The 13,851-nt window shown below is 42.2% G+C and overlaps 1 protein-coding gene across 1 annotated transcript in view; it reads right to left on the bottom strand.

Moving 5' to 3' along the window:
- cacna1g (calcium channel, voltage-dependent, T type, alpha 1G subunit) overlaps nucleotides 1-13,851 on the bottom strand; it is a 250,441-nt gene that overhangs the window by 84,745 nt on the left and 151,845 nt on the right. The window contains exons 19-20 of the mRNA XM_034107161.2: nucleotides 9,804-9,921; nucleotides 305-390 (exon numbers count right to left, since the gene is read on the bottom strand). Of these exons, the coding sequence (XP_033963052.1) occupies nucleotides 305-390; nucleotides 9,804-9,921 (204 nt within the window). The remainder of the gene's footprint in view (nucleotides 1-304; nucleotides 391-9,803; nucleotides 9,922-13,851) is intronic.

Genomic DNA, 13,851 nt, shown 5'->3' with positions numbered 1-13,851 from the left:
AAAACCACATCAATAATACGAGTTCAGCCGGTTACGTTACAGAAGCGTTGTGAGCAATTACCACCAACACAAAGGCGTTTTCCTTTTGATACGAAAGGCGCCCTTAAATCAAAGTGTTATTCTTAGTACATATACTTTGGGTACTACTGAATTTAAGTGTAGTAAAAACATCAAGCTGGCTTCACACAGAGTGTCTCTTCTGGAAGTGGTTTGTTATTAAAGAATATTCACTTTCCACACGTTGTCAATGTCGAGCAGTGTGTCGATGCTTGCTGTTCTATTGAAAACATGAAGAGGACATTACTCCGGCCGGTTCCTCACCTTTATGAACATCTCTGCCACGAAGATGGCGGTGAAGATGTAGTTGGTGAGTTTGAGGAAGATCCTCTCCTGCAGAACAGAGAACAGACCGGGGTTAAGATGAGGTTCATGCCGACAGCGCTAGTGAGTGGAAAAGCACATTTGAGTTGTAGGCATGTTGTGTGTTCTTTGTCCGCCTCTAAATCGATCTGAATAATGTGTGAGGGCAGACATAGGGCTGAACGATTAATCCATTTTAAGTCGAAATCGCGATTTGAAATTATGCGATTATCAAATATGAATTTTTTTTTAGAACTTTTTTTTTTTTTCTTCTTGTGTGTCAGTCCTCCACACCAATCAGAAGTGCTGTGCTCCACATGTACCAGCCATTGTTAACCAATCAGAAGTGGCCCATGATAGAAGGTGATAGACAGATTGATCCAATAAGTGCCGGCCCTTTCCAGATGGCTTCCAATGGAGCTTCAGATGGTTTGGTGAACCCTCTGAGTCCGGTTAGTGATGCTCCATCACGTGTTTCTCTCACAGGGAGAATCTCAAACTGAAGCTCGACTTTAAAGCAACCCAACGGAAGCTTCATGTAAGTTTAGTTCTTTCACTCGTAGCTCGGGCTGCGGGGTGCTAGAGACGGGAGCACGTTGGTACGACCTTCCTAGCCGGAGTTATGGCCGCATTTTACAATAAACTTCCATTGGGTTTCTTAAAAACAAATATCGCAATTGCAATATTTGTCAAAAAAAATCGCAATTCGATTTTTTTTTTCCCAAAATCGTGCAGCCCTAGCCGACAACTACAAACATCCCTGATGCAAACACTAGTGATGGCTGGCTGGCAATTATAAAGTGTACTATCCATTAACAGCCGGTGTCCTTTTGCACTTTGAAATAGAGCAAATACACTCGTTACAACGTGTCCTTAACCTTTGTGTTGTCTTCCTGTCACTGGGCAACGTTTGTCCTCAAGAATATCATCACGATCTGGGTTTCTCAACACTAGCACCGCCAGGGGTCGCTGTTTACCCGCAATCACTGCATTTCCTATAAGGTAAATATTACCCGCTGGCACTTTGTAACAACAGCGGGTGCTACATAACACACTTTCAGGAAAAGTCACGGACTGGGAGACTTGAATATTTTATTGAAAAAAAGTTACAATCAAGAAACAGCTGCGGGTAAAATGTACCCGTTGGCGGTTCTAGTGTTAAAGGCCCCTCTTATGCTATCAGCTGATCAGATGTCGGTCACTTTGTGATGTCACTATGTTTTTGTGTGTTGTGCAACCATTAGCCCAGAGTACCATAGAAGACCTTTAATATCAACACATTACCTCAACTTTTACCCGTCATCTGTGGACTCTTCATTTACACTTTAACCTTATTTTGAGTTAAAAAGGGCAACATATGTGAATTATTTGGTTCGAGAGGAACATGTCTTTTTGGGGTCTATCTACGTTTTTCCTTGTATGATGTGAGGGTCTAAGGACAGAGGGTCTAAGGACAGAGGGTCTAAGGACAGAGGGTCTAAGGACATAGGGTCAGAGGACAGAGGGTCTAAGGACAGAGGGTCTAAGGACATAGGGTCAGAGGACAGAGGGTCAAAGGAAAGAGGGTCTAAGGATAGAGGGTCAAAGGACATAGGGTCAGAGGACAGAGGGTCTAAGGACAGAGGGTCTAAGGACAGAGGGTCAAAGGACAGAGGGTCTGAGGACAGAGGGTCTGAGGACAGAGGGTCTGAGGACAGAGGGTCAGAGGACAGAGGGTCTGAGGACAGAGGGTCTGAGGACAGAGGGTCTGAGGACAGAGGGTCTAAGGACAGAGGGTCTAAGGACATAGGGTCAGAGGACAGAGGGTCAAAGGAAAGAGGGTCTAAGGATAGAGGGTCAAAGGACATAGGGTCAGAGGACAGAGGGTCTAAGGACAGAGGGTCTAAGGACAGAGGGTCAAAGGACAGAGGGTCTGAGGACAGAGGGTCTGAGGACAGAGGGTCTAAGGACAGAGGGTCTGAGGACAGAGGGTCTGAGGACAGAGGCTCTAAGGACAGAGGGTCTGAGGACAGAGGGTCAGAGGGTCTAAGGACAGAGGGTCTGAGGACAGAGGGTCTGAGGATAGAGGGTCTGAGGACAGAGGGTCTGAGGACAGAGGGTCTGAGGACAGAGGGTCTAAGGACAGAGGGTCTGAGGACAGAGGGTCTAAGGACAGAGGGTCTAAGGACAGAGGGTCTAAGGACATAGGGTCTGAGGACAGAGGGTCTGAGGACAGAGGGTCTGAGGACAGAGGGTCTGAGGACAGAGGGTCTAAGGACAGAGGGTCTAAGGACAGAGGGTCTAAGGACAGAGAGTCTAAGGACAGAGGGTCTGAGGACAGAGGGTCTGAGGACAGAGGGTCTGAGGACAAAGGGTCTAAGGACAGAGGGTCTAAGGACAGAGGGTCTGAGGACAGAGGGTCTAAGGACAGAGGGTCTGAGGACAAAGGGTCTAAGGACAGAGGGTCTAAGGACAGAGGGTCTGAGGACAGAGGGTGTCGTATTGTCATACTGATATTCTGTACACACTGTGAAGTCCACTGAGACAAATGTAACATGTGTGATATTGGGCTATAAATAAACATTGATTGATAGATTGATTGATTGACTGATTGGTTGGTTGATTGATTGATTGACTGATTGATTGATTGACTGATTGATTGACTGATTGACTGATTGACTGATTGATTGACTGATAGATTGATTGACTGATTGACTGATTGACTGATTGATTGATTGACTGATTGACTGATTGACTGATTGATTGATTGACTGATTGACTGATTGACTGATTGACTGATTGATTGACTGATTGACTGATTGACTGATTGATTGATTGACTGATTGATTGACTGATTGACTGATTGACTGATTGATTGATTGATTGACTGATTGATTGACTGATTGACTGATTGGCTGATTGACTGATTGGTTGATTGATTGATTGATTGATTGATTGATTGACTGATTGACTGATTGATTGACTGATTGACTGATTGGTTGATTGATTGATTGATTGACTGATTGACTGATTGATTGACTGATTGACTGATTGACTGATTGATTGATTGACTGATTGACTGATTGACTGATTGATTGACTGATTGACTGATTGATTGACTGATTGACTGATTGACTGATTGATTGATTGACTGATTGATTGATTGATTGACTGATTGATTGACTGATTGACTGATTGGCTGATTGACTGATTGGTTGATTGATTGATTGATTGATTGATTGATTGACTGATTGACTGATTGATTGACTGATTGACTGATTGGTTGATTGATTGATTGATTGACTGATTGACTGACTGATTGATTGACTGATTGACTGATTGATTGATTGACTGATTGATTGATTGACTGATTGGTTGACTGATTGACTGATTGATTGATTGATTGACTGATTGATTGATTGATTGATTGACTGATTGATTGACTGATTGGTTGATTGACTGATTGACTGATTGGTTGATTGATTGATTGACTGATTGATTGACTGATTGACTGATTGACTGATTGATTGACTGATTGACTGATTGATTGACTGATTGATTGACTGATTGATTGATTGATTTACTGATTGACTGATTGATTGACTGATTGATTGACTGATTGATTGATTGACTGATTGATTGACTGATTGACTGATTGATTGACTGATTGACTGATTGACTGATTGACTGATTGATTGACTGATTGATTGATTGACTGATTGACTGATTGGTTGATTGATTGATTGACTGATTGATTGACTGATTGACTGATTGACTGATTGATTGACTGATTGACTGATTGATTGACTGATTGATTGACTGATTGATTGACTGATTGATTGATTGATTGACTGATTGACTGATTGACTGATTGATTGACTGATTGATTGACTGATTGATTGATTGACTGATTGATTGATTGACTGATTGATTGACTGATTGACTGATTGACTGATTGACTGATTGATTGATTGACTGATTGACTGATTGACTGATTGACTGATTGACTGATTGATTGACTGATTGACTGATTGACTGATTGACTGATTGATTGATTGACTGATTGACTGATTGACTGATTGACTGATTGACTGATTGATTGACTGATTGACTGATTGACTGATTGACTGATTGATTGATTGACTGATTGACTGATTGACTGATTGACTGATTGACTGATTGATTGATTGACTGATTGATTGACTGATTGACTGATTGACTGATTGACTGATTGATTGATTGACTGATTGACTGATTGACTGATTGACTGATTGACTGATTGATTGACTGATTGATTGACTGATTGACTGATTGATTGATTGACTGATTGACTGATTGACTGATTGACTGATTGACTGATTGATTGACTGATTGACTGATTGACTGATTGACTGATTGATTGATTGACTGATTGACTGATTGACTGATTGACTGATTGACTGATTGATTGACTGATTGACTGATTGACTGATTGACTGATTGATTGATTGACTGATTGACTGATTGACTGATTGACTGATTGACTGATTGATTGATTGATTGACTGATTGACTGATTGACTGATTGACTGATTGACTGATTGATATGTCAAAGTTAGGTTTGTTACCAGCTTCAAAATGTTAAATGGCAGAACAAAATAACACTAGATGCATCTACAAACGGGTCAGTGCTGACCCGAGGACAAGAGGAAGGTTACGTTAAACAAGTTAAACGAGTTGCTTTAAATCACCTGCAAAAACACATGAAATAAATAAAGCACTTTTAAAACATGTTCTTGCGTCAGCGGAGAGGAAAGCAGGACTGTTTTGTTCGCTAAGCGCGTAACACGACGCCGTCCGCGTGCAGCCATTAGAGCTCCAGAGAAAACAAGCAGCGCTCACTGCTTATTTACCCCATAGCATGTGTGTGTGTGGCTGCCTTTCCCACGGCCTCCAACTGCCATCTCACACACACACACACACACACACACACACACACACACACACACACACACACACACACACACACACACACACACACACACACACACACACACACACACACCACCACACCACACACACACACACACACACACACCACACACACACACACACACACACACACACACACACACACACACACACACACACACACACACACACACACACACACACACACACACACACACACACACACATATGACATCACTGGGAATGCTTTCGTTGAGGCTTTATGAATTCCACGTCTGTCCTTTGAACACACGTTTTCTTTTGACATAAACAGTCTACGGTTTGTTTATACTTTCAGTCGTTGGGAAATGTTCCTCAACTTAGTGTCAATCCCTCACTACCACTACAGATCGTGGCTGCGTAAGTAGTCTATACGTCTGCGGGAAACTTGAGATGTTACACAAACACTTCGATCGACTTTGATAGTTGTTAAGTAAGGGATAATGTGCTGCGACGGTCATTATGGGGAAAAGAACACCGCATGCCGATCTAGATCCCTCCGCTTCGCGTCGGGCTCCCGATCAGCCTGTCGGTGTTATTATCCGCTTATTACACACGGCCACATTCTCAACAAAGTAACGTTATGACTCCCAATATTAATTAAAATGCTTTTATGGATTTATAAAATGATTTTATTGATTTAGAAAATAGTTGTATGTATTGATTTAAATTGACATGCATCCGCGAAGAAAAATAGTCCGTTGTTACTGTTTGAGTAGCAACGGCAGGAACTGCTTCGATAGCGTTTTTGAGGAGCTTTCTGATTACAGATTTGAAAACATCGCTGCTTGCTTTAAAAGTAGCACAATTCATTATGTCAAACCTTGGAAAGTATCTCGATATCCCTGCCCTGATGCCAAAGGAACTGCACACTGAACATGTGTCGCCGTTTGATGTCTATGTCTGGACCGCTGCGTAAAAACGAGGGTTTCTGCCCCGTTACTTCTCCGCTGTTTTTCATGTCCCAGTTCGTTTCAGCCCAACTGTATACAGTTATATCGACCGGACTTCTTTCTGAAGATGTGAGCGTCCTTAACAGCGGTCAATAAGTCCTTGACAGCGGTCTGTCTGTTCGGTATTAACAACGTGTCACGTGTTCTGAATTGACCAATCAGAATCGAGTATTCAACTAAGCCATGTAATACATTTCAATAATAGTTATATATACACTTATTTTCTCACACTAACTAGTTTCTTTATCTGTGTTTTATAGCTTTTGTGTCCTTGTTTCTCAACCTAATACTTTTGCATAACTACATGTGTGTAAATTACTTGTCACCTAGAAAGCTTGAAGTTAGTTAAATAAGAGTAAGGTATCTTCAGTATGTTCATATACCAGTAGTATTTGTAGTACGATGGTCTTTCTAGTGTATTGTCATTTACAGTATACAGTATATAGATACATTACAGATTTGACTGTTGATATGTACGTTTTTTTTAATTTAAAATGTTATTTTTAACTTATGTACAATGCCTTGGACCCGCTGCGTATGAAAAAAGTCGCACTTTTGGATCAATAAAGTATATTTAATCTGATCTGTGAATACCTTAGAGGTGTATCATTAAGATGCACCGTACAGCAATACATCCGACGTACAATTCTTGCCTAATTATGCAGTTTAATAAAGTTCCTGTACTCCTGAGCGTCAACCTGAATCTCCTGTCGAGTTTCCATCACGCTTCAGTGTGTAGCGGTTTGTATCTTAATGATAATTGATTGTGTTTACACTGCTCATGCCGATACAACTCAATTAAAAGAGCTCCAGACGGTGATGCAGTGTCCCCAGGCTCACTACGGGATAATACATCATCATCCTAAAGAGGACGGTGTCCAGGCAACCTCCCAAACAAACAGAAAGACACATATTAAGTGTGTGACATAACCTCCAGGACGAAAACACAATCATTCAGCTTGTGACTTTATCTCTAAAGTTAAATTGACTCCATTTCTTATTTAAATAATCTCTTTTTTTGGAGCCAATATGATGAAAAGCAGGTCGTTTTGAAAGGTTGTTGCAAATAAGAAAATCAGTGAGTGGAAATGGGTTTTTGCAAAAATACCTACACGGAAAAACCAATCATGCAATGACCACTCGGGTAAAGTGAGATCAGAAGGAAAAAGAATTGCATTTCTAAACTGAGGATGATGCTGAGTCATACATTAACACCTCATTTAAAAAATGGAGCCAGAGGCAGGCAGCAGATTGGACATGGTAAGATAGGAAGCGTAAATAATATTAGCTTGTACATAAAGCTCTGTGATGTTAATGTTAGTGTGCCCGCTGTGTTGGACCTGGAAAGTTAGCATAGCAATGGTTCCATCGCCAAAAAGCCAATGGGATTTTTCCATTTTTCTAATGTTGGGCTATAAAGGAACTACAGCACGGTCACATGACTTCACATCACCACCGCTAAGCTAAAGGTGGCTAATGTTGGGCTATAAAGGAACTACAGCACGGTCACATGACTTCACATCACCACCGCTAAGCTAAAGGCGGCTAATGTTGGGCTATAAAGGAACTACAGCACGGTCACATGACTTCACATCACCACCGCTAAGCTAAAGGTGGATAATGTTGGGCTATAAAGGAACTACAGCACGGTCACATGACTTCACGTCACCACCGCTAAGCTAAAGGTGGCTAATGTTGGGCTATAAAGGAACTACAGCACGGTCACATGACTTCACATCACCACCGCTAAGCTAAAGGTGGCTAATGTTGGGCTATAAAGGAACTACAGCACGGTCACATGACTTCACATCACCACCGCTAAGCTAAAGGCGGCTAATGTTGGGCTATAAAGGAACTACAGCACGGTCACATGACTTCACGTCACCACCGCTAAGCTAAAGGTGGATAATGTTGGGCTATAAAGGAACTACAGCACGGTCACATGACTTCACGTCACCACCGCTAAGCTAAAGGTGGCTAATGTTGGGCTATAAAGGAACTACAGCACGGTCACATGACTTCACGTCACCACCGCTAAGCTAAAGGTGGCTAATGTTGGGCTATAAAGGAACTACAGCACGGTCACATGACTTCACGTCACCACCGCTAAGCTAAAGGCGGCTAATGTTGGTCTATAAAGGAACTACAGCACGGTCACATGACTTCACGTCACCACCGCTAAGCTAAAGGCGGCTAATGTTGGTCTATAAAGGAACTACAGCACGGTCACATGACTTCACGTCACCACCGCTAAGCTAAAGGCGGCTAATGTTGGGCTATAAAGGAACTACAGCACGGTCACATGACTTCACGTCACCACCGCTAAGCTAAAGGTGGCTAATGTTGGGCTATAAAGGAACTACAGCACGGTCACATTACTTCACGTCACCACCGCTAAGCTAAAGGGGGATAATGTTGGTCTATAAAGGAACTACAGCACGGTCACATGACTTCACGTCACCACCGCTAAGCTAAAGGTGGCTAATGTTGGGCTATAAAGGAACTACAGCACGGTCACATGACTTCACGTCACCACCGCTAAGCTAAAGGCGGCTAACGTTGGGCTGTAAAGGAACTACAGCACGGTCACATGACTTCACGTCACCACCGCTAAGCTAAAGGCGGCTAACGTTGGGCTGTAAAGGAACTACAGCACGGTCACATGACTTCACACCACCACTGCTAAGCTAAAGGCGGCTAATTAATTAATAATAGTCCCCTTCTACATTAATTCCAGAGGCTTACCATTTACTTCCAGACGACGGGACAGGAAATGGTAAAAAGCTGAGTCATATCTCAGGTTTTAAGACTCATTCTTGCTCCACTGTTCTGTATTTACATATTTGTGTGTGTGCACAGATGAAATAATCCCATTTAAATGTGTGTGTGTGTGTGTGTGTGTGATCTTTGTGCCCTGATTAGAGCGTGCAGCCAGTCGGGTCGGCCTCCATTTGTTAAACATCTTCTTTCCTGGACATTAGCCACGTACGCCAGCCCACAGATAATCAAATCAATTACAAGCGGCTCTGTCTCCTCTGTCGCAGAACAAGCAGAACCACAATTAGACCCGAACAAGGAACACCTCGCTCAGTGAGAACAAGTGATAATTATTGTGCTTATGCATGGAGCTGCTGCTAGAGCTGCAGAGGACGCATAGTCGGGGTCTGTGTGTGTGTGTGTGTGTGTGTGTGTGTGTGTGTGTGTGTGTGTGTGTGTGCGCGTGTGTGTGTGTGTGTGTGTGTGTGTGTGTGTGTGTGTGTGTGTGTGTGTGTGTGTGTGTGTGTGTGTGTGTGTGTGTGTGTTGCAGCCTGTATTTTGAAGAGATGGTGCAGCAATAAAGAAAACATTACCCTTTGATACTGTCGAACAGAAGTGGCTAAACCCTATATCTTTATGTAGGAGCTTAAACGATGAGGGAATGTACTTGAAGAGGATATATACTGTCGTGTCTAACTTAGCAGTGCATTTATATAGTTTGTAATGAATGTCATGCTTTTACTAATAAAGATGTTTTGATACTCACAACCGTGGAGATGTAGGGCCTCTCCATGGCGATGGTGATGCAGTTGAGGAAGATGATGAGCAACACGATGTGGTCGAACATCTTGTGGGTGATGATCCGAGTGCAAACTATCCGAAACCTACGAGAGAAAAACACACATTTTAAACTTCAAAGATGGTAGCAATTAGCTGGCTCTCCGGTCTCCTAAGTGGTGGAGTGAGCTCCCCATTGACATCAGCAGAAACGTTGCTTCTGTCCCAACTGAAAACCTGTGTATTTCAATGGCATTAAGGCTAGTGCTGAGACGAACATTACAATTAGTGGTGTACGATAATTATCGGCCCGATATTAGGAATTATGACGTCATCCCGATAAACCCGATAAAAGTATTAATAGCCCCGATAATATACAATATATTTTTTGGGCAAAAAAAAAGAAAGAGATCCTGCGGTGTGGGTGGGTTGGGATGAGGGGCGCTTGTTTTTCACTCGGCTCCTCCCGTTTTGCCAGTACTGTGGTGTTAGTGGTTTAGGAAGAGGGGAGTTCTTCACAAATCCAGCGCTCCCTAACTCATGCCTGGCTGAGACGTAAACGGCGTGCGGCCGTGAAGCCAGGACAGTAAACAAACATGTCGTCGGTAGTATGGGACTTTTTCAAAGCTTCAGAGTTAGATAGTTCGCTTGCTATTTGTATTAACAGATGCAGAAGTTCCACGAGGAGGGAAAAGGCAACGAGCTATAATACTTCCAACCTGATCAGTCACCTGAAACATCGCCATGGCTACGATGGTGGGTTCAAAGCGCACGAAGACGCCTGCGCTGCTAAACTAGCGGCGAATCCAAAGCCAGCTGCAAAGGCACCGGGGCTTTCACCTATCCACAAGGCTTTTGAAAAAGGCGAGAACTTTATTTGGGGAAATAAATATGGTCACTTTGAAGAGTCAACACTGTTCTTGGCTTTGTTTTGTTCACAGTAGTAATGCTCATGTTCTTTGCTCACTACTAGTCTTTTTACCACCAGGTGTGCAAAAACTACAGGTACATTTAATATATATATTATATTATTATCGGTATCGGTCTTGAGAAGCAGGAAGTTATCGGTATCGGTTTAAAAAAACATGCCGAAAGAGGAAGATCAGGCTATAAGACATGTTAAAGGTGGGGTAGGTAAGTTTGAGAAACCGGCTCGAGATACACTTGTTGTTATATTCCATGGAATGCTCTTAACATCCCGACAGCAATGAATATCTGAAGTGCTTTGACATCTGTGGAAGCCGTGGTGCTGTAAAAAGCACGACCAATCATCTGAGCCGGCTAAAGTGACTGGATGGCCTACCTGCCTGTCAGCCTTCCATCGGGGCACAAACTTATCTCGTGCCCTCATTGGTCATGTGCGCGTGCGTGCGTGTCGGAGGAGGGGCTCTGTGAGGAAGTGGCAGATTTCTTCCGGCTGTGTATTTTCTAATTCTAGCCACTCGAGCTGGTTTCTCCTAAATGACCTACCCCACCTTTAAGTGTTCCTGGTTAAAAGAGAAAAATCCAAAGGTGTAAGATTAGCAATCAGACACTACAGTGGTCATAAAATAAAAGAATAACAACAAATGATGCTTGATTAGAATAATTGTTCAAAGGCCCTTTAGTGAGAGTCCTACAGTCAGGCTGCTAGTTAGAGGTCAGGTATTTCACAAAGTCGGAGTTTGATTCTATGTTTTTTGAACTTATTGTAAGTCACTTTGGATAAAAGTGTCAGCCAAATGATATGTAATGTAATTTTGGAAAACACAAAAGCCTATCTAGACCGTCCAGACTCCAGTCCATGTTCGATAAAGCATGAAATACTGTAAGACATTAGTGAAACACTGTCCACCACACTGTCACAGTAATACGAGCCTGTGACTGTAATGCACCGCTGCAGAATTAGCAGTCATTAATTACGTCTGACTTTCATTACACGACAGCAGAGAGAAAGAGAGAGGGGACGCTTGTTATACGGCGAGGGATTAAACACTGCATTCAAATCTGCTTTCATGTGCAGGCTCAGATCGGGATGTTTTGGCTTTATTTGGAAATGCAGACTCCATTCAGTGTGTGTCATGTGACTGTGGTGATCGTTCTGCAAACAGTGTGCAATGAGATAATTCCTCTTTAATATCTGCACGGCGGAGCGTTGATGCTGAAGAATTAATATGTTATCCTGCAGCAGAAGGGAGGGTGGACGCATGGAAGCACACACCAGTTCCTCCTCTGGTTTAAGATCTTTAGTGTCCAGTTTTTCTGTCCTTTCTGGGAGTTTTTGTCACATTTACAACCCAGTTTAGATTCAACCACGCCCACTTCAGCCTGATGAAAGCATTGACAGCTGCAGGCGCTTCATAAAGCATCTTTTTCAAAATATGAATATGTTCCGGGGCCGAAATCGCATGATTTGCAGGAAACAACGTCTAAGGAACCTTAATATTTAATAAACTATGAATATTTTATATCCATATAACGGAAAAAAACTAATTTAACTGATCTTTTTCATTTTTGTTTTCTCAAAAAAACCACAATGCTAACAGTGACCCTCTGAATTAGCCCCGAACGAAAAATGCTAACCTATTACTGCACCGAAAATCACTCCTAGCTCCCTTATTACTTATCCTAGGTGCACATCCAACACATCGTTTATGATTGCAAGGAGACACCGAATCTAACGGTGCCCACCGCAACACTGAAAGATACAAACTCGCGACGTTATCAACAAAAACGTACATAAAAACAAGTGGCGCTAGGTAGCCCACAACGCTAACATGGTTTACCTTCGTCTTTGTCTGGTATAAACTGGTCTTCAATGGCATTAAAACGATAAAAACGATGCTGTAGTTAATCCATAGGTTAATCCAATGTGGCTGTGTCCCCTTTGAAATGTTCTGATAATTTTTAAGCAATAAAACTGCGTTTCCGTTTCTAGAAGTCAGAGCAGGGATATTCCTACGCTCTGCAACAAGATTGCATCTTGAAGAGGTTTGTTTTGCTAAATACGTCTAAAAAGGTCAAATATCACTTGTTTTGCATCAATCTTGATACAGGGTGCTTATTATATGTTGTACTTTGGATTCCTAAAGCTTTTAGTCTACCTTACCATCATCCAAGGTTAGTTTTCTTTTCACTATAAGTGCAAAATATATTTTGGACGGACACTATAATTTACAGTTTTTTACTGTGATCAATCTGAATTTTCTTTAACATAAAAAACATCTATATTGATTCTGACTTTTCTATATCCAACTCACAGGTTTATCATTACTTTGATAACAAATATTAATTTAACCCTTTTAGAAGATATGGTCATTTGTTCTGGGAATGTCATTTTCGAGCCTGAAACCTGAAAAACAGGCTTGGGGGCTAAACAGGTTAATGAAAATAGCACTTTTTAAACATGACTGACAATCACAGTTACACAGAGCTGAGGTAATGTTGATTACATTACATAATATTCAATCACTATACAGTCTGTTGCCTAATAGGTATGGCATTTATTGTTATTTTTAGCAAATGATAGTTGACTTAATCACCTTAGATATTGATTACAGTTAGATTTATACTTTTTAAATGTCAATAAGTGTGTTTCAATACTTCTCAGCCCCTAGTTTAGCTGCTATAGGCTTAGACTGTCGGGGGACACCTTACTTCTTCCTTCTCTCTGTCTGTACCTGTGTACTCTCATGTTCCCAATAATCCAGCTTCCCCAACATTTCTTTTTGGATCCTGGGTCGAGGCTGATCCTGACGGTACGTCCACACAGCAGCTTTAAACAAATCTTCCACCGCTTCCAACGCTTCTCTGCCCATTGACTTTGAATGGGGATGACGTCACTTTGCCTCGCTTTTCGCCGAACTGCATTGTGGGGGAGCGAACCGAAGATTTCCAGGATTTCCAGGATTCAAAAGTTGAGCAATGTTCAACTTTTGAAGCTGAGCTGGAAGCGCCAGCCAATCAAACACGTTTATGCAAATCTGACTAGCCAATCAAACCGCGTGTAAGCAGGGAGAACCAGACTGCAGTTCATTTCCTCATATTCCAAACGAGAA

The sequence above is a fragment of the Pseudochaenichthys georgianus genome, chromosome 19, assembly GCF_902827115.2.
Source record: "Pseudochaenichthys georgianus chromosome 19, fPseGeo1.2, whole genome shotgun sequence".
NCBI classification, from domain to species: Eukaryota; Metazoa; Chordata; class Actinopteri; order Perciformes; family Channichthyidae; genus Pseudochaenichthys; species Pseudochaenichthys georgianus.
This window is presented reverse-complemented; position numbering and strand designations above follow the sequence as displayed.